The 17,932-nt window shown below is 42.8% G+C and overlaps 1 protein-coding gene across 1 annotated transcript in view; it reads left to right on the top strand.

The window, feature by feature from the left end:
* Positions 1 to 8,692: 8,692 nt before the first annotated feature.
* The window catches only part of LOC125014747 (A disintegrin and metalloproteinase with thrombospondin motifs 20), a 76,082-nt gene continuing 66,842 nt past the window's right edge, over positions 8,693 to 17,932 (top strand). Inside the window, exons 1-3 of the mRNA XM_047596078.1 lie at positions 8,693 to 9,086; positions 9,272 to 9,633; positions 13,581 to 13,749. Coding sequence (XP_047452034.1) covers positions 8,996 to 9,086; positions 9,272 to 9,633; positions 13,581 to 13,749 — 622 coding nt within the window. The 5' untranslated portion in view covers positions 8,693 to 8,995. The remainder of the gene's footprint in view (positions 9,087 to 9,271; positions 9,634 to 13,580; positions 13,750 to 17,932) is intronic.

Raw genomic sequence — 17,932 nt, 5'->3', positions numbered from 1 at the left:
CACAGCTGTTAAAATCCCAAATACTACGCAGCTGTCTCTGGCATCTCCTGTGCCAGTTATCACTTCTGGATTAGTCCACTGTGTGACAGCAGAAACTGCTCTGTAATTGAACTGGTCAGCATTTAGCCTTCTGGTCATACTTTGAGTAAAACATGATGGTTGCTAGTGTGAGTTGTGTGGCTTTCAGTCTTGGTATGGAGACATATCAGATGACAGATTAATGTCTGTCATGCAAGTACGTGCTAGAAATGTTTCCTCTTGTCATCTGGCCTCACATTAAGAGCCAAGCAAACCGAAGCGTTTAAGTCTGCTTTCAGCGGCTGTATTATATGTCTGCTTCCATGCTGGTTTATGTCACTATTTCCACAGGCCGGAAGAGACACAAACATTTTTCAAGGAAAGGGACAAACGTCGAAAGAAATCAGCACCTACTATTTCTATCATGGGGATGACTGCATGATTGCGTGCAGACAACTATAGACAAGGAACGCATTTCTCAGTGAAACCTAATCACTTAGAGCCAGTCACATGACTTTTTTGTAGCAGGCGTCATGTCGTGAGCGGAGCCACGGTGGATACGTCCTGGGTGTGAAACACTCGCATACCTTCTGTTTAGATCATCGTCCACTCTGCCTAACGTTTATGACTGTGATGTCTTATTACAGTTTATGAGCCCCCCCCCCCCCTCCTTCTTGGTGTCTGATCTTTTTAAAGTCACTTTCAACATATAACATGAGCTCACTTCGCTTGGCTGCATGATTTGCCTCCTCATTTTAGAGTAATTGATACAATCATGTGAGGAATTAAATTTGGTCTTTACGACACCAGACCGTTCCCCTTCACATCTTTCCACTAACCCAAAGAAGCACACATGAAAGAAAAAAAAAAATACATGAGCCCTGCTCTTCCCCTTGCCTCTCTTTCCCTGCCGCCAATTATAGCAGTGGAAATGTATAGCTACAGTTCCTGGTATGAAACACAGATGCAAATACATTTGGGGCCCTTTGAGAGCATCTATAGAGAAGTTAGAAACTATAGATGAGGGAGTTTGTAACAGTGCATATCTAGAAGCAGGCTGCTGCATCCAAGGATAAACTTCTTTGTTTTGAGTTCACATATGGCGAAAACCTGGGCCGGGGGAAATTAAAGATAAAAAAGCAGACAATTTAATACGATGAGTGTGAAATGCTATTTTGAAACACTTGAACGCACATTAACTGACATGAACAATATGCTGAGTTGTTACTTACAAGCTAATCATTCACTAATTCCTAAGACTCTCAGAAGATCAAAAGACAATAAAGTCTTTGTGAGTCAACTTTAAAATGCCCACGTAACTCTGAAACAACTAACTGCTGAGTCATTTTTAAATTCTCGGGCATATCACACAAATAATCAGAGTAAATTATTTAGGCTGTCATCATACCTCATGATTACTTTGGTATTAGTTACAGATTGAAGAACTTTAATAAGCGCATCATGGCCCTACTGCAGTTTCCTTGAAATCTATAAGCTATCTTTGTAGCATCTTGTGGACAAAGCTGACACCTTAACATAGTAGTAGGTGGAGACCAAAATATAGCTAAAAAAGGGGTTAATATTGGACTTACATTCGCCAGGGGCCAAGAATCCTGACTCCAAATTAATGCTAATATTACTATGTGCTGTATCATCTAATACTGTCTCGTAACGGTCCTCTACAAGGCTTCCTTGTTGGGTCCCTCAGCAGGCTTTTACTTGTCAGGAACTCAGAGTGCAATAATAAACACACTGACTGCGTCATGAACAGAAGATGTCAAAATACTGGATCTATATATGACTTCACCATTTATTTACTCAACTGTCCTTACGACAGTCAGCACAGTGTCGAATTAAAAGCGTCACTGTTTGATTTCTTTCGGCAAACTGAAAACTTTTCTTTCTAATATGATGATTCATTAATGAGACGGAGCTCAGGAGAGTGGAGCTTTGACATTACAGCTGTCTTTGGGACTAAGTCAGACAATGCGCCACTCAATGGGAGCAGGAAAGAGGTTGACAGACCACTGTGTTTAAAGGGCACTAGGAATTCTGCGGCTTATGAAGCCTCGGTGTGGCGACGGGGGGTGGAAGCCTCTTTAAGGAGGTGGGTGGGTAGGTGGGGGGACCTTAATCTGCAGTGCAAGCCAACACAAGTCTCAGGTGGCCGAGCTCCTTGATCACTGCACCATGAGAACCACCTGAACGGCCAGCGATGGGGGAGGGAAGCTGGAGGTGGGGGTGTGCAATGGGGTTGTGCGGTCAGTGTGTTACGGTAAGTCTTTCAGTGACACACTGACCTCGAGTCTGTGCGCACCTCTGACTTTTTTATTATTATTATTACTTTTTCTTCTTCTTTGCGTTTCATTGTCATTGCATCATGCAAAGTTCAAAACAAGTGTGTATTGCAACACAATGCCTGACCCAGTGCGTATTGCTAAACACTATTTTCCGAATCTCTGTGGTTTGTCATGGCAAACTTGTTGTCAAACACAACTAGAACAAAATGCTGTGATGTATTGCAGTTATTGGATACCCTCCCGTTAGGAACCCCTCTCTGTGGTCACGATACAATCTCTGCGCTCAAGAACTGTTACACGTGCAAATATGCGTCAAACAAGGCACAGGTTGCAACACTGCAAGGAATGGACTGGTGAAGGCAGGGTCCTGATGTGTATCAGGAGGCACGGATCACTGTTATGACTGGGGAGTTCAGAACTAGTGAACCATGAGGCAGACTCACTTTCAAGTCTGAGATTTGCTCAAGTTTGGGGTGCAGCACAAGGGAAGGGCGGGGGGCAGTTAGTGAATTAAAAACATCAGAATAGATTGTTTTAAAGAAAAATGTGCTGCACTGCAAATAAGTCAAAAATCTGTGTCAAAACAAAGCACTGAGAACGGTAAAAAACTGACCTAGGGGAACAACACGGGCCAAGGGAAGAAGAAGAAGGGAAACAAACTAAAATGATTTCAATACAAATGTCTGGAAAAGAAGGAATAATACCCAGAGCAAAAAAAATGAAGCTACACAGTATGTTAAAAATGAATAATAAAGTCTGAATGTATTCCCTTTATTATGTGTTCCCTCTGCAGGGAATAATATTATGCTCATTAAATCCTTTGCAGCACGCACAACCATCCATCACCATAAAATGAAATGTACCACACTCCACTGAATGATTTCTACTGATGCCTGGTCCACCACATTGATTATTTCCACATGGGGACACGTAATTTTTTTTTTTTTTTTTTTACCAGTACTTTATCTTTCCTTCATCCTGTTGTCAGTATAAAAATCAGTGGGCGCATAGAGGTAAAATGGGCATGCACCAGCATCTATTGCTACCTCTCACTGATTAAAAACCTACTATATAGTGTATACTACCTCATTGTATGTATAATGATATGATATGCCATACTCCTGTTTTAATATTTTCTTATTTTCTTGTGCAGTGCATCTGAAATTCACCAAATCTAATTTAGTTATATGCCTACACTGACAAAAAGTGTCTTAAATGATACACTATATATTTCTGAGGAAGAGCCACCTCCTGGTCATGTAGACCTTTCACCAAACCTCAGCCTCCTTTTTCCCTTGATCTTAAACGAGCCAAAAGGACTATCGCCTGTCCAGAGCAAATCATCAAATTCAGATCTGAAACAATAAAGTGGTTAACATGTAGAAACTGACAAGCCGCTGAGCAGCACTTTGTTACACGTTACAAGCGATTACCTCAATATGTGCACGGTCAGGGTGTTCACAGATCCAAATTCCAGCGTTTTACAACCCGGCTGATCGCCTGCGATATAAAGTGCGGACCCAATATCAGACTTTTGCTATAAAAAAGAAATGTATTTTTATAAATGAGATAAAATGACAAAAAGAACTTGTGAGACTTAGCATCACAATGGTCGTCACTTCTCCTGGCTTCTCCCGGTGTGCCTTTTTATCCACTCCGTGTTAGGTGAGGACAGACAGAAACTTGTCGATGTCACTGTCAGTTCAGTTACAAACAAAATTAAAGCAGCCAGTGTCAGGACCTGTCTCATGCTGAAAAGTTGCTCCCCTGCGCCTCATCCTTGTTCTAGGGACAGCCAGAAGCAAGTGGTCAGCAGACTTTAACTACGTTAATGATAACTGTGGTCGTAAGATTTCAGAAAGATATGTCACTGCCAAACAATTCAGTGGTATATGCGAATGCTAAAATCCTAAAATCAATCTTTAAAACGTACTGGGAGCCAATGAGGGGAGGCCAAAAATGATCTAAAAGATGTTAAAAGATTAGCTGCAGCATCAAATGCAAGAGTCAGAGAGGTGTGACCAGTGCCAACATAAGGGGGATTGACCAGATGAAAAGACTATGACCCCTTCAAAACTTTTCAACTGGAAGGAACTTTGACCTCTAAACACATCTGTTTGTCTAATTTAAAAAGATTGCACACAGTGGATTTCACATACGCAGTGACACGCAGGTATCGTAGGTGCCTGCAGCAAACACTGACTCGTGTGCTCTCTACATCTGGCAGAAATTGGGGATGTTGCATCCATTAACCACGGCATCTGTGGAGAGTTAATGAGTGTACGAGTAGCTGCAATAACTCTAAATAAGCTATCCAATGTAGTCATGCGGATAGCTTTAAAATGTCCCTCAGATGATAAAAGCGAGTTAGTGGATGGGTGGCAGAAGAGATGCTAAAATGATAGCTAGAGGCACTGGCACCTGTGTGCCATGCAGCTCCGATGGACAACCTCCTGCAGTGGTTGTACAGTCTGAGAAAGCTGCACATCTGGGCCTTATCATTATATTCAGTTAAAAAAAAAAAAGTAAAAAATGTTTACTGAGGCTTTTCATAGTCCTTTAACTCTGTCTTGTAAAAAGCAAAAAATATACTTTAACATTTTAAGTAAAAGAGCAGATCATATTTTGGAAACATCCCTTCAAGGAATCATTAGTAATGTGTACTCAAACATTTCAAGGCTGCATTTACTTGTTTAATCACTGGCCTACTTTAACATGATACTTAGCATGTTAATGTACAGTGGACTTTTTATCCGACTGGCTTGTGTTTGTCAAATCCAGCTCTTTTGCTCATTGTTTCCTTGGCTCTAGATTGCGAACGGACAGTGACAGTGGTTTAGAGGAGTGAATAGCCTCACAGGACGCTTGGAGACTGAATGAAAGACACATCAGGGAGGCATCCGAGGCATTACTGTGGATAACAATCACTTCATCTCAGGAGCTCCTACATTCAGACGCAGCTTAGAGAGGCTGACTGCAGCACAGAGTCGACAGTGTATCCATTCTTTTAGAAATGTCAACGTGTGAATCTTGTTGTTTTATTAGGAAGTTTGAACTGCTTACAGATGTTTACGTGCTTAAAACCCCCCCGGACGAAAGGCAATTCGGAGAAACCCACATCTCTGCGCATGAGCACTGAGGTGATATGTGATTAAACACTGAATGTTATGAAACGAGCATATCAGAAAAAAACAAGCAGAATATTCAGGAAAACGAGCGTTCCAACAGAAAGAAAGAAAGACAGAGTGAAAGACTTTTAAAGAGTAATAGCCATGACTTGGAGACTTGATGTTTTGTGTCAAAGAAAGAACTCGCAGGATCCAAAAGTGCTTCCGGTGAGCCCACTGAGTCTAATTACCCACAATGCTGTGACATCAGTCTTCAAAGGACATGAATAACAAGATTCCTTTCACACGTCCATCAACTTTGCCCAAGACTTTACGTGCCCAAATGATTAACGAGAGGCTGACCAAATCACAGCCAAGGAAGTCTACTTCCCCCAACACATGACAGTGAAGGATGGCTCAAAATGTCCCGTGTCCTAATGACTTTGTGCTCTGATTGTCTAATATTTTCCCACACGATCGAATTGATTACTATTGGATGTATTTATAGTAGCCAAAATAATGCCTTTATTGTCAATACAGTCAGTTCAGCCTGAAGAAGAAGATACCTTAATCTAGTCTACATTACATGCATGAACGCTATTAAATTAAATAAATACTTTCACACTCTGCCCTAATATTATAAGTCTGTATTGGCAGTATCGAGACTGTAATGGAAACCAGTTTAAAAAAGGGTGTGAGACGCCAACACAGGGTCAGCCAACACTCACCACTAGTTTCATTTGCAGTCAACACACTTAATCTTGAGTCATTTAACACAACAGCTTGCGTAATTTAGGTTTTCGTTTGCTTGTTAACCACATAGAGCACTCATTAACATCATCAAATATTAATCTTTATTTCTTTGTGTTTGAGTAACCTGATTACCTGGTTCTTCCTGGTGAGCAAAGGGTGCATCTGACTTTGGAGGCATTCATTAGGTTTGATTAAGCCAATTTTTAAGTCCCTCTGTGTTTCATTGTCTTGGCTCACTTTGTTTAGTTTACATGTAGATTTGTTGATGTAATTTATAGTTTTTATAGGCCTATTTAAGCTATTTTTTTTGCATTTGATGCGTAAATAAATACCACTTTTTCAATCAAAATCAGTGTTCTCGTTGCAATGAAGGCTGCTGTGTATTGTACCCTGCAGTGCAATAGCCCTCCAATAAAACTTTCTTTTCTGAAGCTCATTTTATCATATGGGTTGATTGAGGCTGATTTCTTTCACTACATACACAGCACCAACAATATCACACTGACTCATGCCCTTATGGGAAATCTGCTTGAATAGTTATATTTATCCACACTGGGTGGAGACATTTCTGTTACAAGGTGATTTCATCCAGTCTTTTCATCCACCCGTGGCTAAAATAACTATCCCTTTAAATAAATACTTCTCTGGAGGTTTCAACAGGACATGATGATGTTAAATATATAAGCTCCGTAAAAAAAAAAAAAAAAAAAGTGCATAGACATTTTAGTATAGTACAATGAGAATAAATATTTGAGGTTGATACAATTGTGAGAGTTAAGAGTATCCCTCATCAGTCGGTGTGCAGCAACGTAAATATTTCAGCCGCAGTGTTGGACAAGTTTGTTAAAGATGTGATCAATTACTCCATATATTTGAAATCTGGAAATGGAATTGAGTTGCTTTACTAATTTAAACTGCTGGCTTATCAATGTGGACGATTTTTCCCGTGAACACCATAAACACGACCCTGTTTAAAGGTGACATATTTCACCAAGAAAAAAAATGTATGTTTTCAATCCTGCAAAGAAAGCAGGATAAATTATATTTATTTTGATTTAGTAGAGGAAAATTATTTATATTCCACCTCCAAGCCAACATGAATACTGGCTTCAAATGGAACCCGTTAGCTTGTGGTCATGACATGGGAAGTTATGTACTCAGTGCTCAGTGTTTAAGTTGTAACCACAAGTCATAAAAACACAGGCTGCTGGGCAACTGTTGGCCCCCAGATGCCACTGATGCTAAAAGGTTAGCAAGCTAACAGCCAGTTACCTTAATGTAGGTGATGCAAAGGCAAAGAAAAGCACCTCCCCCATTTCTGAAAATGTCAGCAAACAAGCCCCCTCCTGCGACCTTAAAGAAAACTTCCACTTCTGACGTTGTGAATGCCACAAGAGGGGGCCCTTCATATGGACTCATGTCATGGTCCCAGTGGAAGGTAGCATAGCCGCCATTTGGAAGCAAAGAGACCAAAATGAGGCGAACATATTCATCATCAAACTCCCAGTAAGACAGACATGGATGTCTCTGGTACATGAATATAAGATAATTACTGAAATCAACATTGTAATTCCTTTCAGTAGCCTGACCGGTGTGGCTCACTAGGCTGAATGGCTTGTCTGCCAACCGCAGTGTTAACAGTTTCATCCCTGGAACATGCCACACACTGAAGTGTCCTTGAGAAAGCCACTACACCCACAAGTTGTGTGAATGTGTGCGTGCACTTGTGTGAGTAGCTAAATGGTTAGACGTTCCCCGTGACTGTGAAGCGCTTTGAGTACCATTGGGTAGTATCATGTATTCTGTGACACAGAAGATTTTAAGTTACTGTTTTACAGTGCAGTTATGAAATGCGAGTTTAGTCTTCTATAGTAAAAATGTATTATTCTTATTTTTAGAAAAGCGTTATACACACACACACACACACACACACACACACACACACACACACACACACTTTTACTATTTGTTTCCTGAATAAAGTGATCAGATTACATTAATGCATATGATGCATTAATGCAAACTGCTTGAAGGTGCTTTTTAAACTGCAGTTAAATGTACACATGATCTTTTAAGTTAATTGCAGGTGACAATTTAACCCATTATTTATATTGATACCTAACATTGGTGAATACAGCCCACTGAACTGACCTGATCAATACACAAGTCTAGGTCAGTGTATTCTGTAAACTAAATATGAACTTATTATTTATAATTTCAGACAAATCACGTTTGTATATTAATAGCTTTACATGTCAATAGAGTTGTGCTCACTTTGCAAGACAACATGTGTTATAGTATCCTCAAGTGTTTATGTCTGACTCACAACTCACATGTGTGATATCAGCATTTTGAATCAGCACAAATATGAAACTGTTTTGGTGGATTTTTCTGTCCAGCACTGCAGATCTCCAGCCTGTCCCATGCGCGGTGCTCGCCATTGGCTCGTCGCCTGTAGGGGCGTTGCTTTGCAGTTGGTGAGTGCTTAGGGTGCACGGGCTGTTGTAGGGATGGGAAAGCGTATTTGGCACTGATCCCTCCTTTCAGTATAGACTGCAGTTTGCATCAGGCAATTTCTGCGTCAGGGGGATGAATGTGTCATAAATAGTTCGCCTTTATAGAGGGCAGCGGATGCACGTTTAGCAATGCGATGAGGCCAATGCACTTTGCAAGACTTGCGCCGCAGAGAGCCTCCGCGGATCCCACGACCTGTTGCTGACAAGCCGGGGGAAAGGAGAGGGAGAGGGGGAGCCGCTCGGGAGAGACAGAGGGTACTGCCTTGGAGACCACAGTCCTGGTTTCTTCGCGGAGGAAATCATGCAGTTTGCAATCTGGCTGGTTGGACTAATGTGTCATCTGTCAGCACTTGTCCGGGACACTCTGCAATACCCGTTGCATCCGAAACAAGGTTTGTTTTGATTTATGAGTGCGATTAAGTGATTGACTCCTGAAAGTGTGTTCAGCAGGGTTAAATGATGATGCCCGGTCCCCAGCGGGTTTGCCAGTCTGCATCTGGATTTATCACATTGCCTTTAAATGCAACTTTGACTTTGAATTAGAACTTACTCTGACTTATTTATTTATTTATTGCAGAAAGCTTCATCAAGCAGCTGTCATCGTATGAAATCATCACCCCGCTCCGCGTGAACGACTTCGGAGAGTCATTCCCCCACAAATTGCACTACAGGCGGAGACGCAGAAGTTTGAATGACGACCTGTCGGGCTTACGGGTTCACTACAGGATTGATGCATTCGGGGAGCGCTTTCATCTCAATCTGACGGCAGACTCCGGCTTCATCGCCCCCTCTTACACGGTGACACACTTGGGAGCGGAGCAGGACAACGACACGGAATCCCTCTTCCACGACCCGAGCGATATGCGCCACTGCTTTTTCCGCGGACACGTCAACGCCAAGAGCGAGCACCCTGCAGTCTTCAGCCTGTGCACTGGCCTCGTGAGTATTGGGTTTGCACCACCTTCAAGCTGTATCCAGACCGATTTTCTAACCTGCAGCCAAAAACGTAAGAGCGTCTCTGGACCGAAGGCAGTGGGGAGTGGTGCACCTTAAGTCTCTTGTGATGTGCTGTTGCTGCTGCACAGTGCAGTCAGACCGGTGTAATCATTCAGACTGGATTTGATGTGACAACAAAGCCTTCACTCTGTTGAAGTGCTCTTTAGCAGAACGCGATCACCTAGCAAAAGGACAGATGTTCCCCTACAATAAGAACCAGCAGAACACAGGATGAGGCTGATTAGTGCAGCTGCTTGGTGTCATGTCAGATCATTAACTTTATCAATCCAAGTCAACTTCTAAATCTTAATAAGAAGCAGCAGCAGTACCAAGAGGAAGGAGTTAGATGGTCTGTTTTGTTTATTAATCATCATCATTTACTTCCTCAAACAAAAATGCAAAATATTGACTGATTCCAGCTGCTTAGTGCTTGTCAGTGGGATGCTTTTCTGTGAAAAGTGAATACATTTGCAACTGTTAACAAATAAGCTGCTTGAGGATGTCATTGTTGATTTGTTTGAGCTTGTGGTGGGAGCATTTTCTACAGAGAGTCAAGAAGTAATTGATTCAGATGGAAAATGATCCAACGGTTCAGCCCCAAACAAAGAAAATATCACTGAGTCTGAAAAGCAGCTGTTCTTCTCTCTCTTTTTTTCGTTCTATTTATTGCCACTTGCCCTATCATTTAGATCTTACAGCCGTCTAATGGAGTTATTTGGTCCTAATGAGTTTATGGACCCATCACATGGAGATCCTGGTGGCCAGGTCTTTTGGTTTGGTTTGTCTCCTGTGTGAAAGAATCTGATAACTGTTGAAGGGGATGACTTCATGGGTCACATAAGGTTACTGGTCCAGAGGCAGGGGGTTGACCTCAGTCGCGCCAGCCGGATTCTGGCATGGGGAGAAGAGGGGTGGTGGTGGTGGTGGTGGCGGTGTTTGGCCAGGCCACAGCAGCGCAGACATAGTGACCATAGCCTGGGAGTCTCCCTATCAGTGACATAATTATTTTAAATAGGTGCAGTGTGTACAGCACCAGGATAGCATGTCACGGGATAGCTACGAGCTGCACTTGGAGGCATTTGGAACTGGCACTTTCACAGTGTGTGTGGCGATTGTACTTATCACATCAAAAGTCACTTGTCACTTGGCGAGAATAGAGTAAGGTTCAATATTGTTTAGAACTTAGAAACATCCACTAAAGATACACTGACTTGTTTTTCTTTAACATTTAAGGCATTATGTGTTCTCCAATTATCAGGGTAATAAGCTTTTAATTGCTCCTCTGCCCAACTTTGATGTATGACTCACTTATCCAAACGTGTTTGCATCCTTTTTTCAACAATCTTTGTTGCTTTACCGCATCATCACTCACTGACAATGACAGGACAATGGATACAGCACCCGAGGCTGCTGGGTCATAAATGTGTCCGTATCTGATCCCTGAGGCTTAATGGCTGGGCACATTTTGTTAGGATGAGGTCATTAAGGAATAATTAATTCCTAAAACAAAGGGGTCATTCTAGGAAAAAAAAAAAAAAAAAGAAGCAGGTTCCCCTTTCGGCCAGAGTCGCTCAAAGCTATACCCCGGGGGGCAATTGAGGAGAATGTCGGGGGGTAGGGTTGAGGAGCATTTGGCCTTTTCAAAGTGAGCTGTGACAAGCAGAAAAGGGGAGAAATTCTCTGAAGAGGAGACAACTGCCAATGAAGGTTGTGGGTAACTTAGGGATTTCTCACACCGTGGGAAATGGTGGTTCCTGAAGGAGCTCATATAATAGGTGCGTGCGGTGGGTTAGGGCGTCCTGAACAGTGAATCTATTTTCAGTCCAGCAACAAGTAGTGCACCTCTGAGTAAAGATCAGGCTATGACACCTTTATGTCCCATTTAACTTTAGAGATTGACTGCATTTCTCTTCGATGACTCAGCAGCCGCGGATTTCATAGCCTCTTTCTGGGATGTAATGAAGCAGACGTGTGCCAACAGTGATTCCACCCATGTCATGACTGCGGCCTCTCTTCAAACAGGAGTCTCTCCGTTACAAGGTCCAGTTCAGCACCCGCTACTGAACAGCAACTATTGTGTCTGTCCAAACTTTTGCCAGATTTGCTGCTGAGCTAATGCTGGGAAAGCCAGAAACTCTGCCCCCTCCATTGACTAAACAGAGCATTTATCTGTTCAGGCCTCTGTTAACAACAACTGAGAACTTCAGAAAGACATCATCTGTAATTATCTAATTAACTCAGCGCAGACAGTGATTTGCGGCGCGCAGGTAAACATCCACCAGTTGTTGCGTTGCATAAATTTTTCAGAACATTTCGATGACGACGGCAGCGGTTCTGCAAAAAGTCTCCAGCGTAAACATCCGTACGTCAGGCTGCAGCTTTAATTATCACAACCAGATGAGACCACACAGTGTCAGTTTCAGTCAGCTGTGAACGAAACATCTGCGTTTTTAAAGTGAGAATAGCCCTCCATCCATTTGACGTGACAGAAGAGTCAGAAGTTGTAACCTTGTGGTGAGAATATTTTGTCTGTTGTGTCCGTTGTCAGGCAACATTAAAATCAGAATACCCTTTTTTTCATATGACATAATTCATATTACTAGATTTTTGATGCCAAGTCATCATGTGAGGATGCGTGGTAATGGTCTTTACGTTTTTTTATGCATGAATAGTTTGAGAAATGTGTGTAGTCAGTTTAAAGTTTGCTTCCATAAGTTCCAACTAGTTTATACATTTCTATTTTGACTGCAGAGATAACGTGAACGCTTCCTTTCCACTATCAGCTGCAAAGCATTTGTCACAGCATGCTTTGTGTCTGAACTGATAGTCCAATGTGTGAGATGTGGGACATACAGTAAAACATTGACACAGCATCACATGCTGGATTTGTTTTGTGCTGGTGTAAACCATTAGCAGCCTTTAGTCATAGTACATAACTGGATTCCATCATTATTTGGAAGAAATAGTTTGGTTTATCCACAGCGTTTTCTCAGAAGTGAATTTTATTGGACAGGACAGCATTAAAGAGGAAATATGCAGTTTGCAGGCGTGTTGTTGTTCTAGCCCTGTGCATTGTTTTCATAAACGACACTCAGGCACTGATTGCACTTTTCATTCACACTTTTGAGGAAGTATGTTGTATATGTGCAAGGAAACTAATCCTTCACTCCTTGAAAGGTGTAAAGGAAAAGTACACATACAGTTTGAACTTGTTTCCAGTGTCCGATTTTGTATGTTTTCTATTGTCAAACGTCCATCATTTGTGGGGGCGGTCATGGAGTAACGCTGACTTAAAGATAACATTCCAGTGTCCAATATCCTGTTTAAGTGTGCGCATGAAATTACCATGCAAACACTATTGTGCCTCATGGCTGAGTGAGCTAAGAAGCTTTGTGAGGAACTGAGCTGCCAAATCAATATTAGCATTCCTCTGTCAGCAGCTCTGTCCTCGTATGATGATGTCACTCTTCCCAGTGTCAGAGGGAAAGTGCGTTTCTACAGTTCTAACAAGCACCGACTGAACAGCCTGTGTGCGAAGGCGAGAAAGGGATTAGCGACTTACAATCACGTTCTTGACCGCTGATAAAATGTCTCAGTTCGTTCTCATGGTTAAGGGTTCAGTGTTACAGATGTTCTCTGACCTTTTCTGAGTCAGCATGTTCTTTCCACATGCACCTGACAAAAAACAGAACTTGTTCAAAAGCGCGGAAATTATGTCAAACGCGGTGCCCAAGGCTACAACAGATTGACTGCATTGAGACTTCAAACTCTGTAAATGAAACTATTCCCTAATCTGTAAACTAAACCTACAGCACAGTGTGCACACACATGCAAGTGCACGCTTCATACCAGAGCCGTCAGTAAGATTAACTCCTTTTTTTCTCCTCTAGATTGGAACTTTTACGACACAACACGGCGAATACTTCTTGGAGCCTCTTATAAATGCTGTGGGGGACGAATATGATGAAGAGCACAATAAACCTCATCTTGTCTATCGACATGAGAGGAAAAGGAACACCTCGAACACCGACAACAGCAAAGAGCCCTGTGGTGCCTCAGGTAACAGACTGTCTAACTATACCGCTGGTAACTACTGTCTGTCTGACTTTCACCCACAAACATTTACCTTCTTATCATCTGCATTCACTTTCTGCACCGTGGCAATAAACACGCTGAAATGGAAATTATACTCAGTCACGATCTTTGGCTTGCAGGATGCCCAAAAGATTTCAGCCTTGATTAAGGGGTGTTGCTGAAAACTCCTCAACTTAATTAAGCAAAATGTTCTCCAGCACTGCCTGGTGTTTTCGCTCCTTGTCTGCTGGAGCGTTCAGTCCCAGCTCTGTTGCAGGAGCTCAGATGGTAGGAATAATTACTTTTTAGCTCATGATGAAAAGACCAAGAGAGGTTTTACGCTTGGTAGGCTGCTTGAAAGTTCCCCCAATTTCATTTGAATTTTTATGGTTGAGGCCTTTGGGTGGTAGAGAGGCCCTCGAGAGAAAGCAGGGTGACTGAGTGGAGTTCACCTCGATGGAGGACCTTTAAGTCGTCCTCACGCGGAGCAGCCTTTGTTGCATGACGCGATAAATCTTTTATGTGCAGACCGCTTGATTTGCTTGTTGTCTGAACCCTGCTATTGTTGCCTGGTGGTGGCCATTGTGTGTGGCGGCGGTTTTAAAAACTTGGTCTGACCTGATGGGCCAGCCCAATACCGCTTTAATATGCTTTGTCCTTTCACTCTCTCAGTCTGTGTGTGGTAAACAGAGACTGAGAAATCTGGAGGGTCTCTCAGCCCCCTCTCTGAGGCACGTTTAAATATACTCCCTCCTAAGAGCTGGGTGGTGAAAGCTTTTTGAATGACCCCTGACTTCTGTGGTCCCAGGAACATCCATCGCCATCATTTAGTCATCCTTTGCTAAAATTATATACATAGTTAAACCAGATACATTCTGAGTTCTATACTATAAGAAAACTCTTAAATAAAATTAAATCATTGTCGAATTTATATTCAGTGTCCTTCTGCAGAGGACAGAAGGGAGGATGGGTGAGACACCTGCAGGGCTTCATCAAAGGGCAGCAGGTAAACAATGAGCAGGAGGATTAAAAGAACCAGTGGGCCTGGGTTAGGACTGTGAGGTGTCCCAGGCTGCGACTCAGCTTTATCAGATAGGCCCCTCTCCAGATGCAGCGATAAATGGGTTCTTTGAAGGCCACACTGAGCCAACACTAACAAGCTTGTCCTGTCTTTTTATGGGAAGAAGTGCAGTGCACGCTGGTACTAGCAGGTTAGATATAAACACTGACTTGGCGCGTGCCGCTCTGCTTGCAAAACACTTGTAGTTGCTGCTTTTGGTCCAGGAATTGGACATTTTCCACTTGCCTTTACCTGTGTAGTTTTTTCCTTTACTCGCCTCTACAGCATCTCTATACAGTGTGTCTGTCTCTACTTGCCTTTTCTCTTGTTGTCATCAAACTGCATCAGTGTCTAAAAATGTCGAGACGCACATGACAAATTGTTAGCTGGGGGCCTATGATGGATCGCTCAAAGTAGTGATAAGGGCTGTTCTGTTTAACAGAAAATACTACTGCTTTCTGTGTTACGGTAACAATGTTAGACCAACACCGCAAACTATTGCCTGGAAGTCACAACAGTATTTGTGACAGAAAGTTGGTCTGGAGTCACTCCTTTGGGAACTGATTAGTACTCGTACATGTAATCTGAGTGCTTTGTCTTTCAATTGGTTTACAACTGAATGACTTTGATTGGTTGTAGGACTGTCAAATTGCATGCAGAGGTATTTTTCTCTCTGTATCGGTTGAGACACAGGCTACACATACTGTACTATTACCACTGATTAGAAAAAACATCTTCAGTGTTTAGAGGAACAGAAATCATACTTTAAAAAAAAAAAAAATTAAAGATTTCATACTTTCACAGAATCTGATTCATAGCAAGTTCAGAAACTCAACTGTCTGACTTATCTAATCATACAAATGACAGCCTCAGCACGCTGTGATGCTAGCAGGGAGCAAATTTCAGTATCTTCTGTTTGTGAGGAACTGTGAAAGCACTCTTTGTCAGGGTGAGTCATCTTGTGACTCCCTCGTTTTCTCTTTCTTCGCCTCTTTCCTTCTCCACCTAATGTCTCTGTGAGTAAGGCTTGTCTTAACTAAAAAGCTGGAACTGAAGTCGCCTTATTATTATTGCTTTCCTTTTTGCCATGCCCTGGAAGAACACATACTTTTGAAAATGATAAAGATGAAACAAGCTGTGTTCTATCTAGCACCACCTCCAGGAAACAAAATGTGTATCAGCAACAAAAGATACCTCTGGTAAGATAAGTGGTTGACACAGATATGATGTCTCAGAGTACTGCCTCTGTGCAATACAGACTGTGCGAGAACAGCAACGGGTACTTCTGTATCTTAAGGCAGTAAGAGTTTCCAAAGTTTGTACAGTCTCCGCAAAGATGTGTTGAAAGGAGAGGAAGGCCGTGTTTTTCCATCAGTGTACTTGACAAACATAGAAGTTTTGTTTTCAGCTTTAAGCTTGTCATCTATTACACATAACAAATGCTTGACTTCCTCTAACATGCGCCATCGCTGCCTCCAAGATGTCAGAAGTAGAAGTGGACTGATAAGGGCTTGTGAAGTGTTACCTGTTGTATTTTGTTATTTCAGCAGTCGGGACATAAGAATATACTAGTCTTCAGCCGCTTTTCTTCACTGTTTGTGCTCAGCCACTGTTAATAAAGCACCAGCGTGTCAGTGTATGTGCTGTTGAATGGATGGGAGTTTAAAAATCTCTCATTGGCCTCACAAAATAAGGTTCCACTGACTGACAGCCCTGGCAGCTGTATCAGTTTTCTTCCTCTGTCAGCCGCCCTGGGTGGCTTCCCTGCTGTTTAGAATACCTCGGGAGTAGATAGCTGTTGAGTGGGTGATTAATGTTTTAAAGTCACAGAGTGCCTTGTTGTGCCCGGTTCTGGACTTTAAAAGCGTCTGCAGAAAGCTTAGCGGGCTGAAATCACAACACATCTCCGACCTTTAATGACACATTCTACAGGGCACGTCTGTGAGCTTGCCTGTGAATCCCTGTGTCGTCCTTCGATAGCGGTAGCCGCAGAGATGAGGGTGGCGGCAGATAGGGGCAGATTCTTCTCTCCTTCTCATCCCTTTGCCTCCTTAAATCCATGTGAAGACAAGCAAGAGACAGAGGGAAGTGCAACTGTGTGGTATCCTTTTCTCACAGTCACTGGTGTCTGGAGCTGTGGGGTGTCATATTTTGTCCGAATTAGAAACAGTGTGTTGAATATAGAGACAGCTTGACAGCACACTGAAACCCAAATGGCCAAAACCCCATTCCAGTGTTTCAGCTGATTTCTTGGTGGGCAGCTGGGACAGCGAGAGGAGATCGCCTTTGATGCAGCAATACTTGGCACACACGGCATCTTTGCACCCTGACCCTCAACACAATCATTGTATAGGATTCCCCCTTGGTGCCCACTGTGTATACATGGTAGTTCAAATGCTTGCGTCAAGTTTTTGTTCAATGGGTTCATTTACATGGAAAAATGCCGCCCCCGCCTGCAGTTTGAACTAGCCGACTTGAATCAGCGCCCGCTCTCCCTTTGCGCTTTCATGTATGTGAATGGAGACACTTGTTGATTGTGACCTCACTTCCCTCTTTGTTTGGAGCCACTCACTGGACGTGTGGAGGTGACCTTGAATTTTTCCCTCCTGGAGGTGTGTGGATTGTGGGGCTCGACGGCTTGTTTGCTGGGACTCACTTGGAGCTATGTATGCATTAAGCTCTTTGTTTTCCTCTCGGGTTTTGGCCCTTGACAGGGGTCAGGAAAGGTGGTCAGCTAGGGCATGATGGGTGAGCACTCATCACTCAGACAACCTCTCTCACCTTTAGGGCCTTGCTTTAGATGGTGTGGAGCTTCTGAGTGTCACATGGCTCCAAAAGGCTTAGGCTTGCTCTGTGGCCTCATGCCCCCTGGACTGACTGAACCTCCCCCATACCAGGAAGTGCTATTGTTACGAGGCACAAACCATTTTTGTGAGCTTTTGTGCGCATGCATGGATGTGGTTTGCTTGCAAATGTGCGTTTGGTACAGATCGTGCATCCGTTAGGGAGTGCATGTCATCGTCCCTGACCTGACAGTGGACGAAGTGTCCGGCAGAGTTCTAGGAACTGCTGAGTAAGCGTTACAGAGAAATGGAGAAAGGAAGTTCT

This window comes from Mugil cephalus, chromosome 10, assembly GCF_022458985.1.
Source record: "Mugil cephalus isolate CIBA_MC_2020 chromosome 10, CIBA_Mcephalus_1.1, whole genome shotgun sequence".
Lineage (NCBI taxonomy): Eukaryota > Metazoa > Chordata > Actinopteri > Mugiliformes > Mugilidae > Mugil > Mugil cephalus.
This window is presented reverse-complemented; position numbering and strand designations above follow the sequence as displayed.